Source organism: Varroa jacobsoni, unplaced genomic scaffold, assembly GCF_002532875.2.
Source record: "Varroa jacobsoni isolate VJ856 unplaced genomic scaffold, vjacob_1.0 scaffold_1361, whole genome shotgun sequence".
NCBI lineage: Eukaryota > Metazoa > Arthropoda > Arachnida > Mesostigmata > Varroidae > Varroa > Varroa jacobsoni.
This window is the reverse complement of record NW_019214263.1, coordinates 239,974-259,225: the sequence shown is the minus strand read 5'-3', so window position 1 is coordinate 259,225 and position 19,252 is coordinate 239,974. Positions and strand designations below refer to the sequence as shown.

The window sequence follows — 19,252 nt, the reverse complement described above, 5'->3', positions numbered from 1 at the left end:
ATACTGAAGAAAGGTAAGAGCTTGATTCAATCTACCATAGTAAACTTTAAATGTATGCGTTTTTGTAACTCAAACCGCTGTGGAATTGCCTGCGTAAGAACCTCTGCACAAACTTGTAGAAGAGAAGATGCTCAGCCCGAGTAGTCGCTGAACAGCCAGCGATGCAAACAGCCGCGTGTGTCAGAGGTAACAGATGCCACTTTATCGGAGTGAGAGAAACTAACACTAATTCTGCTTCTCAGATACTACCAACGATAGTACGAACTATAACTTATTATAAGTCAAATTGAAGCGCTCAGGGTGGCATGGCCTCATAGCTAATTGATCGTTCCATATAGCCTACAGGTGAAAATAAGATGTGGGTCGGTAATATGGACAGATGGATCCTGGCAATAATCGCGATTTTATGCGCGGTAGCGAGATTCTGGTTAAAGGTATACATTTGAAAAATTTAGGAAATATAGTAATGCATTGCTCGCGGCACTGTCAAGCCTTGTCGCATCGCAATTTATTTCGTTTAGCCCCGCGATTAATTACTCAAGTTAGCCTGAAATACACAGCAAGTGTACATAAATGCCAAAGTTCTAACGCCTGCGTAATACAAGTATGAAAGCTTATGGTTTTTATGTTGAATATGAGATCTAAACCCTAGTCATATTAGCTTTTCTCATTGCAAATACATGCTATGCTCTTGTAGTTCTTCGATATTTTCTGTTACGTTATTGGCCAATGGCATTCTATTTCCTTTATTCCCGAGATACATTCTCCCAGCACCTCATTTCATTTAGCTTATAGAATGTTTCATTCTTATAAAAGCAATTTGCTCTCAGCCTGTTTTAGAAAAATGCAGCTCTTGGGAGCGTAAAGCTGTAATAAAAAGGCGATTAGAAAGTAAAATGAACAATTAAAAAGCCTGCGACATATATGCGTTTTGAAGATTTGAAGGGCTTGATCACATTCGCTTCAAAAAAATGACGCTGCGTTGTTAAAAAAGCTGTTTGCTCCATGCGACCTTAACCCTGTAAGGGCCGCTTTTCACTAAATAAAGATCATGTTTTAGATATGATGGGTTAATAAATGATAGATTTTTAGACCAATCGGATGTGTTTCTTAGCCGTTGTTGTGCTACAATAACAGGAAGCATCTATGTGCCTTAGAATTTCTTCTAACTTACACATTGTGATTTTATTTCAGTATCTCAATTCAAACTATACCTGATCCGACGAGGAAAGAATATCCGTCGTCAACGTGACTTCCTGGCCAAATAGCTGTTGATTGTCATCCAGAACCTGAAATTGCTATGAAAGGCTTAGCTTGGATTACAACAGGTAAAGAACTTAGAAAAGGAACTGCCCAGTGGGCTTTTAAATAACGGTATCTGTGGTCGACTCCAGATATCATCTTGTTACTGCTTTAGCGAGATGAGACTGGACAATTCTGAGTAATTTATCCGATCGTTAATGCAAACACGTTGATGGTCACGAAACATATAGCCGATGACTAATATTAAGGGGTTGCGTTACTTTCCTCAGTATACATGTACTACAAATAGCTCTATCGGCGTACTTTGAGAGTCACTATTAAATTATGTTTACCCAATTTTGTTATACAAATATTCATCAACAGATTCAGTCGCCATACGCCAGTAGTTACGTATACAAGACGTCTGCGGGACCATTTAAAAGAAGGTTAATGAGAAATCTGATACTATAGAATCTTGAAACGAAAAAACACGCAATTCAGGCCTACCTATTGCTTCCGAATATTCACACTGCATATCCTTTAAAATAACGTCTCAATACATTTGAATCTATCATTAAATTCACTCTGTAATCCCTTCTGTAACAGCATAGCGTATATAACCTTCATGACTTATTTTTCCTTACCCAAACATTTCTTTATACACTACGATACAAGTCAAGTACTGGTGATTGCATTTTAGAGGTGTCAGTTTAGATACTCAAGTGACAATTGAGCTCCGGCAATAAAGTTTCACGCAAAGTATTTACGATAAAAGCCGTCTGGCGAAGAAGTGTGACATTATTTAGGTATAGGACGATTACCTATTATTCCAACATTTCTCAGAACAGGCTGGAATTTCCAAAACGAAAGCTACTTTCAGCTTCTTCCTTAAAAGTTCTTCCTTCTAGGTTCTATGAACACAATCATATACACACACATGAAACTTACCAGCGATTCCAGTTCATGCAATTCCAAAGTTGTAGTTGACACAGCCGAAAGCATTTCGTCTATTTCGGGGCTGTCTTCTGCTCCAACCGAGCCTCCAACGCCTGGCCCGAACACGGCCGACGGTCCATTATGGCTGTTTGACATTACCGCCGGAGTCCCCAGAGCCACCCCGCCCTCAGTCTCGTTGTCACAGAAAAACGCGGGACTGCACTCTGTAGACATATAGCTGAACTGCCCAGACAGAATCCTTGAGACGCTTCTGCAGCCACCGCTGTACCGCACTATAACAAAAAAGTAAGTGAAGCCGTACAGTATGAGAATAACGCATTTATCAAATACAATAAACCGCATTTCTGCGTATTCAATATTTGTTAATAACGTAACTTGTTAATATGTCTGAAAACTATTATGTCACTGTTACAAAGGTGGCAGTAAGTGGTCATCTCAAACACTGATGGGAACAATAGTAACGCTCCATGAACCTTGCTCAGATGAATAAAATGTGTTTAATAGTTAAATTAGTGATATAACAACGTACCTGATCTAACTACATATTATCACAACCCGCTCACCTCCGTCTGAAAGTAAAGTCCAAATCTGTTACTACTAAATCGACAACTTAAGTATTCAAATTATATTGCCTCCTTTTTTGCTTAACTTAAAGAATTACGCTGAATTAGGAGCTTTCTGCTCTCCTTTTCCGCTCTTCCCATGCGGCAGCTACCAATTTTAATTAGCGATTAATAAGCGGTTATTGAAGATACCAACGACATTTTTCGGGTCCTTATGTTTTAACCCAAAATCAATTTTTCGTTATTAGTTAACAAAAATACGTCGTACGTAAAAACGTCGTAAAATACATAGCAGCCGCATTTTTGGAAATTTCTTATCAGCGGCGATAACCTTATGCTTAAATAAACTTTGTTTACTAAGATAAACCTGCTTAAAAATTACTATTTAGATTTATTATTCAATAGTTTGACTTTCACAATTTTCCGTCCGTTTCTTTCAATAAAATCACTAGTTCATTTGTTTAGTTTTACATTTGAGGGACTCATGTTGATCAGTAGTCAAGCCTACAACTTCCTTGAATAGCAATTCTCCGCATTATAAATAGTTCAAAACAAGCTGAGCTTTTACATGCGAATTTCTGGGATAACTGTGACGAAAAGTTCTTTATGATCTGCTCTTTCAGACATCCATTTGATTCGTTAACATCTTTCATTTAAGCTGCTTTATAGAAGTATCCTCCTAAGTTAATTATTCGTGAAAACTATAACGTTCAAACTACAGGACTTCCAAAAACTTGGTGTGTGTATTTTCATCGCTTATTTCATGAATTTTATTTACGTGTTGCCGTCAAATGGCCGGAATGATTCACCGCGTTTATTAAGCGTTTTATGTTAATCATTCAGCGTTTTTAAAAACCGCAATTTATTAGGGTTAAAAAGACTATACATATTGATGTGCTTTAAAAAAAATTTCAGATTGCTTCCAAATGCCACTTTAATTTCAAAAATACATTAGATTCTTCTAAAAATAATTTTTAACTGCTTCCAGTTAAGGCTGCTTTTAGGGGTGTTCTTTCATTAACTGATGTTAGACATAATTTATAATTTATTAAATCGAGTTCTTACGTAAACCCATGTATATATCTTTTACGAATTATTGAGGCTATTGCAATAATCTAGTGGACATATATACCTTGTCATTTGAGTATTTTTCTTTAAGCAGTTTCCATAAGAATGGTTCCCGATCACATTAAAATCTATGGAACATTTTCCAGCAGAACTTTAGGTTTTAAAATGCAAATATACCCACAACTTCATTTGCAAATTTTTTTGCAAAAATTAGAAGGTGTATTCAAGATCACATTGTTTATCACCATTTGTTTGCCCTTCCGTTGAAATATTGGTTCGCGCATAGGTTGAGTATTGCAATATCTATCAATTAATCGAGCGAAATGATGCACTAAAAATGTTTGAAAAAGTAGAATTGATCGTTTCTTTATTCAAAGCAATATCCGGCTCTACGAAAACAACCCAGCAAAAACTCTTCAAGGTGTGCGTATCAACAGTATTCGAAGCCCAACAGTCATAATTGATCTCTGATATATATTGTAGATCCATAATTATAAAATAAATTATGCTGATTATTTTGCACCCCAGTACACCACAGCAGTACCTTTTAGAAAATAACAAATATAATGTCCCGGAAACCTTGTAATGAACTGAATAAATGAAAAATGACTCCAAATTTTTAAATAAGCAACTGTTCTAAAAGGGATAGGATTATGTTCTGAATCCGGCTGCTATATATCCCCACATGCCCCCACCGTGTTATAAGCTCATGACCTTGATATTAATAAATAGAACAATTTTTTTAATTTACTAAAATTAAATCTACTGGTAATTTATTAAAACTAGACGATACTTTCTGTTGAAACCTAAAAAGTGCATAAATAAAAATAAATTACAGCAGTTTGAGAAATATATTACTCAATAATTACCATAAGAATTCAGCATTCCAAATCTGATGCTGTACAAAATTCAGTGCATGAAACCAGCAAGTTAACTTATTCTCAATGTTTCTAAAAAATGTTTTTTAAAAAAATGAAAATAAGTGTACTTCTACGTTAATTAACTTACTATGGCTATGTTGATTAACAGACGGATAGTGGTTACAGCAAACACATGTCAATGCAAAAAAAAACTAGTCTTACAGTTATCATAGCAGCTTGGCAGAAACAACGAGGTGTTATAACATTACCTTAACATATATTTATTTAAGATCTAGTTTTATACTGGTCCGTGAACCGTTGAGTGAATCGTCGTCAAGAGATAACGATCCAAATTAAACGTCTTACTCAGGAAGAACTGTTCTGCACCAGTCTGGATTCTCAGTGAGTGTGTTAGAAAAAATAGAATTTAAATGTTTTTCTTGAGAAACCTGTACCACTGTGTACGTTCATGCATTCACGAGTAGAGCATTCAAAACTAGGTATAAACACTATGCGCAGGTATTGTATTGTAGCACAAGTAAGGGTACCTTTTTCGCTTAACGAAGCGCGCGGCGTTCACCTCGAATTCTGATAACAAATTATCGCTAGGAATGTTTGGATTTTGTAGTATACAACTCGTCAAACCAGCTTTTGAAACTGTTTTTTTCTCAGATGTATAGTTACTCATTTCCTTTACCAGTAATCGCAATACTTCGCAATCCGCATGCGCAAGGTATGGGAAATACGATATATGGAGAAGGCCTTCAACTCTAGCTTTTGCAGTGCGGCGTTCTCTATTTTGCCATATGCAGTCTGACATTGTCTTAAAAACGAGTAGCTACGCTTCGTCTATCGGACCCTTTCTGTTGTCAATTGATGTAATTGAGCTATATTGGGCTGTCGAAAAAGTATTAATCGTTTCTCTGGTTAGGTGGTTTGTAATCACATATCCCCCGTTAAGTGGGGGACACATCGGGGTTACTGTCATTTGCAAACTGAGGTCTGGCAGTAAATGTGCTAAACTAGAGCGCTTTGAAAATCCTATGGAATTCCTGTGAAAATTTACTTTGTTAGTACAATAAAGTTAATAACTGCCCAGGCATTTCGCGCTGTGTATGGTACAGACGCGTTACCGGAAGAAAGCGCGTGGAAGTGGGCGGTTTTCGTTCTGGTAATTTCGACGCAAAAGATGTAGTGCTCAACCAACCAAGGAAAGTTTATTGCGAAAGCCAAGCAAGATGGACATACGAGATGCTGGCACTTGGCAGAAAGATTGATTCTAACAGTATTATAACAAACCACTGAAGAAAATCGACCAGAACTAATGAATAGAAAAAGCTTCATATTACATTATCACAATACTAGGCCGAATACTTTTTAGCTAGACGACGGAAATGATTCTATACGGAATTCTAATGCATCCACGGTGTAAGTGAAATTTTGCATTATTAGGCTATCTGTTTTGGTTTCTGTAGAGCTCAATGGTTTTAATTTGGTTCCTTTATCACAGATCTACAATGATGAGATGATGTTACTCGAAAATTGAAAAGTAACCGATCAAAATGATTTTCAAAATGACAAAAAACTGATGTAGTTTATTTTTTATTAATTACAAAATATTATATATTAAAAAATGGCTTCGGGTTTTGTTTGAAAAGGTAAACATTTTTTTCGACGACCCAATAGAAACCCTTGTTTGGCGTCGTGTACTTTCAAACCTTTTTACTGATTAAGGTAAGTCCTGCCATACGCAAATTATGCATTCTTTTTTTAAATCAAGGTTTGGTTCGACTTTAGTAAGGCACCGCGAGTCACCCATCGTTATTCTGCTTTATCTGGATATAGAGATGCCGTCATCCACAACAACTACGAGTGTGTGACTGCTGGTCAGGGCCGGCTGGAATGTCGAGAGACAAAGGAGCCGTATTTGTTTTTAGCTAGTCTTACGGGAGGGATTCCTGAATAAATCTCAAATTCAAGTTTCCTATCGACAGTTGTATCACTGTGGTATATCTTCACGCTTAGTTACGATGTTTTTCTCTGTTTCGAGTGTAACGTCCGGTATCGCCGTTAGGCATCCTATCAGGACTGGCTCCCAGCAAAACTGATATGGCCGATTTCGAACCTAGACTACACAGTCTCCGTTTAATTAGTAGACAAATGTATTACCCATTGAGGTATGATTATAGATGAATTACTGTGGTCCATCCTTTGGTGAATTATTTTTAAGGATTCTCTCAAGTAGAATGATGACACCGTACGCGTAGGAAATTATTGTACGTTGCGTGTCTACCTCAGCTAAGAACGAAGTAGAACAGGCATTAAAAATCCACTTCTCTTTATTTAGAATCTCCGCTTTGGAAAATACGAAACCTTAATATGAAGTTTCGTTTACTGAACAATGAAATTACAACGGAGTTCGAAGGCAGAAAGAAAAGGCAACGACAAAAAATTTAAGCTACTTTTTCCTCGCAGCGTAATAGAAAAGCTTATGTACACTTTGTGCTTAACAATATCGAGAAAACCGCGCGTAATTACTGGCAAAACAATACAAAATAAATCATAAATGATTCGCTCATGCTCGGTTTTCTAATAGTTATTAATATAAGAGGGATACAATTCTCCGTTGACTGTGGCAACTGTAGAAGCATAAGCAGCGCTACAGGAGTAATGCTTAGTAAAGAAATTCATGTATTTGACGGCCCGTTATCGATGTCTTCATCGTTACATATAGTTTAAAAATAAGATTGCCTGCCGGTGAAGAAGCGCCTGTATTGCGTAATTCGACAAATGCACGTTTAAGGTTTTGGGTGGACGAACCATGTGACTAAGGTTATATACATATATATATACATAGACATTTGGTCTACTGTCATTATATTGCATTTCTACAATTGTGAGAGACTAATTTCTCGTGTTTAAATTATTTGAATATCCACGTTGGCAAGATGTACGTTATTCACAAATTCGGGACTTACAACCAATTTCCGTTCGTTAGAGCCAAAGAGGCTCTTGCGCAAGCAGCCGTTTGCTCCCTAGAGTTATTGTTGTATAATTTTTTGACAATATAAATAATCAATTGCTCCAGAAACAGTGTCGGCTATGCAGTTTTCGGTTTCATGGGTTCATTGCACATGGAAGTGATACTAACCGGCCCTGCGAGTGTTCATTTTGCAGCAGCCGCTAAACAGTCCAGACAAGAAGCGTGCTAAATTTTAAACCCAGCGCGTAGATGAAATATGTTTGCAAGAAGTTGTAACTTTTTGAAATGTTTAATCCATAATAGCTGGTAATCTCTACTCATTAGGTTTCGCCCTGAGTAACTGTGCACAGTAAAATCTATTGCAAAAAGCCTACAACGGTTTTCTATGCTTTTCTTACTGCCTACTGTGCAAAGGCTCGTTTGTATGCGACTTATAAACAAAGCTAAACAAGAGCTAGACAGACACTTCTGTTACGACTTCTTGCCGCAAATTCGAAGTATAGGCTTAATTGTGCGAATGAAGGCAATAGGAGAGCCCACGGTACTAGATCGGATAGTAATTTACATTAACAATATCACATGGTAATATTAATAAAAAAAATCAAATTACGAGTAACATCGTCTGAAAACCCTGGAAGGCCGTATATTGGTGAAATCGAGAGCAGCGCTTTAAAAACAGTTTAGATTGATAGGGAAGCTTCATACGAAATGGAGTCTATTACAAAAACACCACACTTTTTTCCATATGAGTAGTTCGATTGAACCGCGACCGGATGGGCATACGAGGCTATGACATAAGGTTTTACAAGGAAGTGGTTGCTTCAAAAGTACTCCTGAAGGTATCAGTAAAAGAAACCTGCGTACTTGTACTCGAAGATCGCATAATGTAAGGTCAATAAAAACTCGAGGACCTCGGCATCCATTTTACACTGAAAGGTCACATACTAATAACGTGATTAGAATTTGTGGTTCTTCAATCAGCAAGCATACCGATTTTTTTGCAAAAAGCAGTAACACGCCTCCCTGTAACAGTGTCTATACGAAAGTGTCTGGTAGCTATAGTAACACTGCAACAGTTTTCCAAAGTGACGGCTAAAAGATTGCCATTTGAAGTTATTGTTGAAGTACTATAACTGCGTTCATACTTCAGAAAATTTAATACGAAGCTTCAGAAGTTACAACCTTTAACGCCTGTTTCGTAAGTTCATAGGAAAATAAATTTGCCGTGACAAGTTCAGTTAGAAATGACCCTCGCCAGCTTTTAAATGTGATTAATAATTAATTCACTAACTAAGATAATAACTTCTTGAAAAGCTATTACTTTTATTTTCAATAAACTGGTCGATATCGTTTTACACTTTCAAAATTCTGAGTTCTATCAGAGTCGGAGAAAAGCGATAATATTAAGCAGGAAGATCAGCACTATGAACTGGAAGAGTAAAAGTATTATAATAAAATTTCAACAATTTTCAGAAAGTCACTGAAGACGTGTAAACCCGGGCATTGTCACGGGTAACTCCCCTCCTTTTTGGCCGCAACCGCGCGCTTTTAACTGCATTGCTTTAAACGGCCACCCTCTTCACAGCTCAGATATAAATTTGGTTGTCTGTCGTAAAGACACTTCTATGCAATATTCTTAAATATATAACATTATCTCCTTCGAATGGGGTATGGGTCTAGCCCTCATATAATCGGCACTACCATGACGATCTACTGTAGGTATCCGCTGTAAATGACGTCGTTGTAAATTATTATTAACTTATTTGTAAGAAGAGTTGTCCCCGTTTAGTTTTAGAGATCAAGCCCTAGGAAACATAAATGTCTGCTCGACTAACGTAAACCGGTGCTTCCCGGTCTTACATACCTTAATGGTCTATTTTGATGCTCGTGTGTTCTGTGCAACCTGGCGAAGTCTAATACGTTGGCTCTGATTTTGTACAATCAGAATTACAGCATCCTCATAGTCAGAGGAGTAACCTACGCATATCTTCGATGCTAAAGTCGCAACTTAAAAGACGAGCGAACGACGTTCTGACTGGATAATAGGTTATAGTATTGAATCCATATGGTCAAATTTTGTTTTTGGACGCATTTTGAAGCAAAATCGACTTTTGAGCTTTTTTCTTCTGGGGCATGTCGAGCCAAAGGAAAAGCGAAGAACAATTTTACAAATGTAGTAAATAATGGCTTTTTCACTAAACTTTGTTTGAGGCGCCAAACATAATCAAGTTTAAAACTACGAGCTACGGGATTGCGGAAAAACCAAATAGTTAGATCAGAAAATTATTATAAACAGTTGCGCTTTTCCCAGAATCTCTTGAATCAATTGTCTAGAGTAAATCGCATAACCCGTAGAACATCTGAGAGGTCTTCACGTACATGAAAACACCTCATAAAATGAGATAATCTTCAATGTATACAGCTTCTTATAACGAATATGTCATGAAAGACACCAAAACGTAGGCATAGTATACAAGGACCCGGCTATGAATACTACACTTACTTTGTCCATTTTTGCGAACTATATCTGCCAGAATGACTGGCAATGACGGCTTTATTTCAAAATACCCCTTTTGCTACTGACCTGGTTGATTTTGGTGAATTGATTTGTTTTATACCTAAGGCAAAGTCTAGTAGATGTCGCAAATCAAATCAACACTTCTCCCCCTTGGTCGTCCTCGTTAAGCAAACTTAGTTACTTTGGTGTCGCTGCTATACATTGTCCTGTTCCATCAGTCCTGTTATTTTACTCTAGATATCCCAATAACTCTGAATGGTGCAGATTGATGCAGTGTCAACCGATTTTATTTGTGGAAGTTGCTGGACAATCTTTACGTGTTTGTGTAAAATTTCACGCCAGTGAATGCATACCAAGAATCATGCATTGCTTCCTCTATTACTAAGATAAACTTTGTCGAATGTTCACAATAGCCGTAAAAATTTTAAGAAATCCGTGCTTCGCCGGTTCGGAAACGACTAACAGTCAAACACTCATTTATTCATTTTAAAACACTTCATCACTTACTAGTCATATTTAACCGTTACTAGATTTACTCCCCCTCCCCCGGTACCTAGTTGAAGAATAGAAATTTTCTCCTAGATATTGCCTGCAGGTTCTAGAATTAGTTCACACTTGATAGTACTTAGTTTGTCATCCACGGGAGTACCTTTGTAGAAGACTGCTCGCGGACGTAGGAGTAGAGGTCCGCTGAAGAGGAAACTACGGACGTAGGAGTAGAGGTCCGCTGGAGAGGAAACTAATGTTACACTGAGCACAAAGCACACGTCCCTGTCACCGCCGCCGTAGACTCCACGTAAACTGGTGAAAACAACGTTTGGGTTCGTTAGTGCGGCGAGGTTGAGCTCAACGAAACAACGAAGTCGCTTGGATGGGAAACGTAAACGCAAATTACGATTCGAAGTAAATCTTTTTATTGCACTCTAAAGTACAGAACTGCAGATAAACGTTGAGCTTTCCATATACAATTTGGTGAGCTGTTTCGATTCGCCAATATTACACCTAACGTGATTTTGTGACGTGAGTCAATACCAGGCTACAATTCAAGTCGGGTGTGACCTAAGTCAGGTGCCTAAACTGAAATGCTTCAGTAATCCCATTTATTTGCTTTAATAGTCAGATCCTCCCGTCGCAATTATTCGTTATATCACTATTAGCATCCAACTATATGGAACGATTTTCTTCAACTTCGAAATTACTTTATTTGTCCCATTGGTTGAAAGAGAAGATCGATACATTTGGTAAATTTTACCATTAAAACCATTACTGCAGAAAATAGGATATCCAATTCCACAAAGAACAAGCAATCAAATCTGGAAAATTTTAAACCAATGTATTGAGCACAGAATACTAAGCAACACTGAGATAAAAGGACCCATTATTTTTTAAAGTATTGTCAAGTTGAACTTGTGTTTAACCTGTGAAGAGTTTTGAACTATCGTTAAATTTTCTGGAAATCTGATTATAAGAATTGATTCTATTAAGCAAACACTGCTAGAGATTTGCATATGGCAATTTTTTTTACTGATATCAAACCTATTTAATGGTAGACGATATCTACCTTCTATGATATATAACTACGAATCTAGTGGTAGCAGAAAAAACGGTATGCTATTATTTTCTACACCTCAAATTGGTAATATCTTAATACGACAATTGGTCTTTAAGTAGTAACAAACGAAAACGAGAAATTCCAGCATTACTTAGATAGCTTCAGGCCTCCAGCCATTATGGGAAACCTTTCAGTTTCTGACAGCTAAACAATTGTTTTAGTGTTAATGATAAAACTTGGTAAATTCTTCGATTTGTTTTTAGTTCACTAACTTCAAATGTGCTTTAAAATTTAGAACAAACTTCATGTTAAAAACTTCATGTTACATTAAGCATGTAGCACTCCCTTAGTCGAATCAGTGATTCATTACCTCCACAAATTTCATATATTTTTTTTTATATATCATGAAATGTCTATCATACCCCACACATACACAAACTTAGGCGTTCTACGCCTAGACGTTCACAGCATATGTACTTTTGAAAAACTGACGATTAATTTTGAGACAATTTATAAAAAAACAGATGAATTCTTTTCCGTATTGTAGTGCTGGCGGATCGTACTGTACTAATCATTTTATGAAAGATAATCTAAATTTAGCCACTAATTACGAAGAAATTTACGTTTAGTGTGCAGTAATAGTAATCTGAAGATCAGCCAAACCCAATTAACGTTCTGTAATCACATATAAACTTTGGTTTAAACCATCGTCAGTGGATTTTCCCTATGTACAAATGAATCGATATAAAGCTTTAACTAACGCTTGTCTATTAGGTTTTGTATTGAAATCAAACCGGTTAGATTTGTCTCGCTCATAGTATGTTGGGTCTTGGTATATTTTCACAACGTGGTTACAAAGCTTTTTTTAAGAGTTGGGTGATGCACTGCGTTTCAAAACGCACGTATGTAGGTATGCAAATCGAGTGGTCTTCTTTCTTTCAAATTCGAGTGGCTGATTTTACTGCACGTTATGACTGATAGTCCGTCAACCTATTGACCGTCCTAGCATATCACAAAGGCTCATGTAAATTCTATCGCGTTTAATTCTCTTGTGATAATAAATATTAACATTTACGTATTGTCTTTTTGGTATTTTTCTCTTAAAGTTATTCGAAAGCTTCACAAAATCAACTCCACAGTAGCCACTTCAACCTTTAATTGATAGTCACTAGAAATTGTTCAAAAACTACTCAAAAAAAAGTTAAAATACGTTTTCACTCCACTATTGCAGAGATAAGCCTATACGATATTAGATTTATGGTAACAGCCGTACGACATCCGCACAATTATTCATTAGGGCTACCCTGTTGAAGCGCCGCCAACGGGCTTCGCCCCACGCCTGTTTTGCTATTAAACACATTTTACCTGTGTAGAGGTAAATGGGTAAGCATATTTATAATACAAGTATGTCGAATAGCCCCCAGCCGTTCTCTAATAACTTCCACAGTATAGTTCGTACGATTTTTCATATAACATTACTTTTACTGACGATATATTAGCGCAGTCAATGTTAGTAGCTGCGTTAGTGTTTATAAGCGGTGAAACGACCTTGTCCTCAAACGTGGAAAATGAGACCTCGGTTTACGGCCAACAAAACTGAATATTATGTTCCGTGAGAAAAAAATGAAGTTCGTCCCCTTGCAACAAAACTATTAGCCAATCGGTTTTATCTTCCACGCTGTTTTTAGGAGAAAAATCTTGCAACCCACTAATCAGCGAAATCCATGTACTCTGAAGGTTCGTTTGGCATTAAAACCAGTACCCACACTAAACTGAGTTATGAAAAATTTATGTACGTATTCATTGGTCCTGTAAGTATGGACAGATTCAATCACACTTCAGCGTAGTAAGGGAAACTTATATCGCTAAGTTTCATATTAGTAGAAACCTGCGACTCACAATGCGACACATTGTGCCTCAAAGAAAATGTTTACTTATTTAATTCATTAGAAGTAACAATGGACGTTGTCGATATATTTTATGAATTTGAAATAATTCTGCTTGTGAGACCAATTTGCAAGAACGGAAACTCACCGCCGAGGTCCTGCCACAAATACCTTGTTCGTAGAGCACTGTTTCCAGTTTGTAATAAAATGACCAAACGGTGGTACATAAACGAGATCATTAAGAACTTCTTCCATGTGATTCATGATGTCCTCTCAAAGATTATAATAATATTAGATGGATGTTGCTTATATTTTCCTGGTAAGATGGTATTTAACTTAGCTCGGCTTATTTCTCAAAAGCATATTGGTAGCTGGATTATTAAACGCAGAAGTATTACAATGAAACTCTATTGGAATATAGTAAATATATTCATGGAGTTTCACTTATTTACTTTTATTTATTGTAATGTAGAATACTTACAGAAGTATATTACATACATGAACGCAAGTCATTCCACGATTTTGGATACCATAACATAAGAATTTCGTAGCGGTGGTGCTAGTTACGCAAATAACCGGAGAATCATTGTAGCTTGCTTCATGGATAGAATCAAACGGTATTGCGAATAGTAAGATGAGATGCTTTCTCTTGCTGTTCGGAAGCGGGGAAGTAGTTATAACGCTTAATGCAGACGCCAACAGTCGCAGCAAAAGCGTATTTAAGCTAAAAGGAGTGTGCAAAAGTTGTGTCAATGACCAAACTTCAACAACTCGTTGCTTACAACAGCTGAGTTCCCATCGTTCCTATTCTAATTGCGAATGACGATTAGCTGAAGACACGCAGAAGCAATGAACCCTCATCATTAGCAGTTGTTTTTTCGTTTATGAGGTTTATAAGATTGTGATTTTAAGCATTTATGTTACGCTTTTAACGTGAATTTTGTTTGTACTTGTTCAACCTGCGAACCGAAACAACATAATCACTGAATGTCGGTTAAATCGCAGTTCAGTATTCAGTTCTGCTCTCTTTAAAGTTCTTCCCGCGCGCTTTCAGAGAAGGTTCGAAGATAAAGGTCTTTTAAGCAAAATATTCACAAAATCTACAGAGTCTCGGCAGTTTTGGCGAATTACTTTTGTAAATATTTTCGCCCAGTTAGTTTTTGAAGTAAAGCATAAAACAACATACTATAAAAAAAATACCTAATGAGCCCGGCCGTCGACGCATTCGAACTGAACGAATGCGTGAACGACCGAGGGAACTCAATCGGCGCCTCCTGGAGAGGGGGGAGGGGCATACAAGAGTCTTACATTGAAACTTACTACACCGTATAACTACTGCGGAATAAATGGGAAGGGGCTGTCGTCAGAGCCTCATATTATCGCTCCGTGGTAATTCCTAGCTATGATAATTTCATCTCACCTGTCAGAAAAACGAAGAAGGAAACTCCGGAGCTGTTTTGGCGCCCAGTTTGCAGTTAGTTCTCCGTACAAAGGGACATGTATGTACAGTTACTTGAGTCAGTGTTAGAACATGAACGTGAATGTGTAATCACTGTTGCATTTCGTTAGCGCCGAAATATTGTATTAGCGATCACCACTGTATAAGAATCTGAAAACACCAATCCGCCATAATGATTTTCGGGTGGGCAACACATCCAAACAACCAAACATCAGCAGTCAACTATACCAGCAATACAACTCGTCGTTTTGGCGGGCGCCGATTACTCCAGCTAACGGCCCGGGCCGTCGCTACGACCAATTCAACTACCTTGTATAGTACTTGATAAGGAATCATACTGAAATTGTAAAAACAGTAGACATATCGATACAATATGCATTTGCCAGTTGGAATAAAAAATTACGAAGACCAACATAATTAAAAGTACTACTAAGAAAATATGGCAAGTACGAAGTCCAATGATTACTCCCTGTCGTCTCCTATGAACCCGCTAAACGCAGCGGCGATTATTATACTAAGAAATCTTGCACCACAAAACACAAATTTATAGTTGTTTATTCGGACATAAGGAAAGTTTATTTATTTTACTAATAAATGATTAAAATTCGCAGCGCTTTTGAAAGTTATTTTAAGCATTTAGATCTAGGGAGAGAATTTCCCTAGGTTAGGGATTCAATTCATATACGTATCGAAAGGGCAGCAACACTGGAAAAAGAGAAGGTCCGTGCGCCCAGTTGTATCTGAGTGTGCAGCTGGAGAACTAGAGTTTTAGATGAAATGGAGTTTTAGGTAGAAGAGTTTTAAGTGCGATTTATATCGAAGCTAAACTTAATACAATAATTCAGAAATTTGTCGTAAGGTTTTACATTTGTTGCTAGCAACCACTTGCACAAACATTGGTGTGGCTATAGATTTCATAGCAAACGGTTCAACATTGTATAAGTTTAGTAAATTAATTCATGAAGCTCGAAACATATTGTGCAAAATTAGTCCTTCGCTCAACATTTTGTGGACACCTCAAATCTAACAAATCTCTGTGTAGGGTTTAAATCAACTGCATTTTGTATCGCACAATAATTTCATTTTTAAAATATATACAATTCTTTTACGTCGTGAATTTTGTTAATGCAGCTTTAAAAGACTATTCACTTACATTACGCGGACCCACGTTCCTGTAATGACGCGGCGATAAGCACCTGCGTGCGATAAGATTTTTCGAACTCACGAATTTATTGATGGTATGGTTGAAATAGAAGCAAAATATTTACAGGATAGTATTAAGGCTCTTTTTTAAATAATATGAGAATATTTTCAAAATAAATGTGATAGTAAAATAAATGACTAATGACGGCGTATCGAGTATTTTATCCCAGGTACGATATGAATAGAACTTTCTGAATGTTCTGAAAAAGAATCCTTGAATAACCTTTAGACGTTTGATCCAGCTTTTCGAATACACTGTTCAGTACCAAGGATGCGAAGTGGAAAATATATTTTGTAAAAAAGGATACGACGTGGCTTTTAAATATTTTTGGGGGTAGCGGCAGAATGTGCGGCTCTGGAAAAAAGATACTCGACTGATTCCTATATTGACAAGCGATAACATCATAAATGGCCTCAATTCGATGAAGAAGGCTGATTGATGATGTATGGCATGAAACTCGTCTCTTGTGTGCCGTAGCATAAGATGAAGCATGGTCAAAGACATCGTCATCAGCAGTTATGCATTATAATCTAGATCTTCCCAATTCTGTAAAGCCTTACAATACGCGCTCCTGATAGTTCTAGGTTTCAATGAAACTAAATATCTTCAATAAAAAGCGGCATATTAGAAGGATATAAGGAGATCATTCCTACTTATCAACTTCTAGCATTCTCTTTAAGTAAAGAAAAAAACCCAGAACCGATCTGTGGCATTTTAATCTTCTAATGTAAGATACTTGAAAATTATCTGAGTAATATAGCTAGCTATTCGAAAAACCTAAAGAGCGGGAAGTTAGTGTTTGTTTTTTAAGCCTTTTGGATAGTTTGAACCTAAATTATGAGAAACACATATAGCGTAAGATTTACTAACGCAGGACGGCTGCTTAAGTTTCGTTAGTTCGATCATAAAACCACTAATTCGCACTTGACAATTTGGATAATAATGAGCAAAGATTAATGCACTCTACTTAGAAAGACCCTTGGAAAACTTCGTTTGAATATACATATTCATTATACCTTTAATAAATACTACTTGTATTGCGCTAGATAAACCCCGAACTATAGAGTAAAAGCTATCCGCCAACCATCACTTTGTGCACACACTTAGATTACGTTTATTTGTTTAATATATTTTGAAAGACGAGAAGATAAAATTGAGCATTTGAGATCAAATTGAGAATGAATAACTTGACTAAGCGAGCGTTTACCAGGTACCTTTTGGTTCTGTTGTTCTGCTTTAAAAAGCTATCGAAACCCTCTTCTCAAATATATCTGTGTTACTTCTAAGACTTTTAATATCAGTAATTCCGGTGTATGAACCTTTTAGTTTTGTTTGGATTCTGTAATCAGATCTCTGAGGTAACTGTTGTCGAATTTTTTTTGCCTTAGCCACATGGCCATATTTAGTCTAACTTGTCTAATAAAAACTTAAATTAAAACTAAGAAGAATTTCACGACTGATCAAGTGTCTTTGGATATGATTTATCACCTACCTAGGCACTGCCCCGTATTTAATGTCTACTCTTCGGTTGGTAGTCGATTCCCTGTAATTACTTTTCAGCTCTAAAGAGGCAAACAGTGAAAACAGTTTTTGGGATTATTTGGGAATTTAGCTAAACCTCTTTTCGCCAGAAATACATTTGCTGCTATCGACCCACGGAAACCGGAAATTCCTGTGAACTTTAATTAAAATATATCGTAAATGCCGAATAAATCCGCCTAGTAATAGCGAACTACGTTTGCTAGTTACGCTAGTCTTGTGGATAAGGTTCCAAGAATAAAGAGGCGTCTCAGATGACATTGCTCATGGTAAATCCCGTTGTATCGAGTGGCCTAGAGTTAAGTGAATCCTCTTTCTGTTGCGAACGGATTGACATCGTAACTGCCTATTTATCAATATATCTAAACTAACCTTTCTTCGTATATATCCTGTTGTTAGCCCCGAATACATAGCACTCTCGGTATATGAGAGAAACCGTCAAATAGGTTCGAAGGAGTTCATATTAACGAAGTCGTGATTAACGGTAAACTCGTTGGAAATACCTATGCCATTTATTCGCCAGTGAAATGGCTAGTATTTATAGAGCGAGAAAAGCCCTGGATCTGAATGTTGTGTCTTAATGTTATAAATCGTAATTTCGTTGGTTCAAAAATGGTTGAGAAAATAAAATCGCTATAGTTGTACTAAACCATTAATAAAAGAAAAGGGCCTATATATATCGTTCTCCTTTGGTGCTGTTTTCGCACACCCCAATCCAGTGAATACTACTTATGCACACTTACATTGAATCATAAAAAAATCTCCCGTGTGCTTTCAGAATTATTCGACCTGATAATGGTCTTTTTTTAAATATTGTTAGCCATACTTCATAAATACTAAACCTGAGGCAATTATTGTACGCGGTTCGGTACTATTGAGTTCTGGGTCATCAGTCTAAAAATAATTATATTTTAATGTTCTCTCCAAGATTTCGCTAAGGTGCATATTGAAATCTTCGTCAAGGAAATGTGGTAATTATTAGACGGATATACGTAAAAAAATATTGCTTTTTTTATACAGCTGGTGGAAAAATAATAAAATTAATTCAACCAACATTTTTTAACTTCAATTGTAGACGTGTGTAAAATTTTTTAAAGAAATACTTCTCTTTTTTACAGGAACCACGTACAGTTATTATTACCAGAGGAGCAATGCATTAGCACACGTTGAAGAAAGACAATCCAAGTTTTTTATTACGTTGAATTCATAAACTATCTGAGCACATGCCAAGCAAACAGATTCAATATGTGGTAAGTCGGGCGATTGCAGAGAACCGATTTCTAGCTCGAGCAGCAACTTTACTAAAGATTATTATGAGCTACGCTAAAAAGTTTGTCTACTAAATCGACCTTTTGTAAATTATTATAAATCAAAAGGTCACTTATTGCTTATGTACATGATCTCTTCGAACAATGTATATA

At 36.8% G+C, this 19,252-nt stretch overlaps 1 protein-coding gene across 3 annotated transcripts in view; it reads right to left on the bottom strand.

Moving 5' to 3' along the window:
• LOC111269180 (uncharacterized) overlaps positions 1–15,298 on the bottom strand; it is a 53,698-nt gene extending 38,400 nt beyond the window's left edge. The window contains exons 1-5 of one of the 3 annotated variants that reach the window (XM_022848592.2): positions 15,050–15,298; positions 10,841–10,992; positions 2,729–2,768; positions 2,191–2,471; positions 1,215–1,298 (exon numbers count right to left, since the gene is read on the bottom strand). In XM_022848592.2, coding sequence (XP_022704327.1) covers positions 1,215–1,298; positions 2,191–2,412 — 306 coding nt within the window. In that variant the 5' untranslated portion in view covers positions 2,413–2,471; positions 2,729–2,768; positions 10,841–10,992; positions 15,050–15,298. The remainder of the gene's footprint in view (positions 1–1,214; positions 1,299–2,190; positions 2,472–2,728; positions 2,769–10,840; positions 10,993–15,049) is intronic. The other 2 variants (XM_022848594.2, XM_022848593.2) reach the window with 2 other exon arrangements.
• Between the last annotated feature and the right edge of the window lie 3,954 nt (positions 15,299–19,252).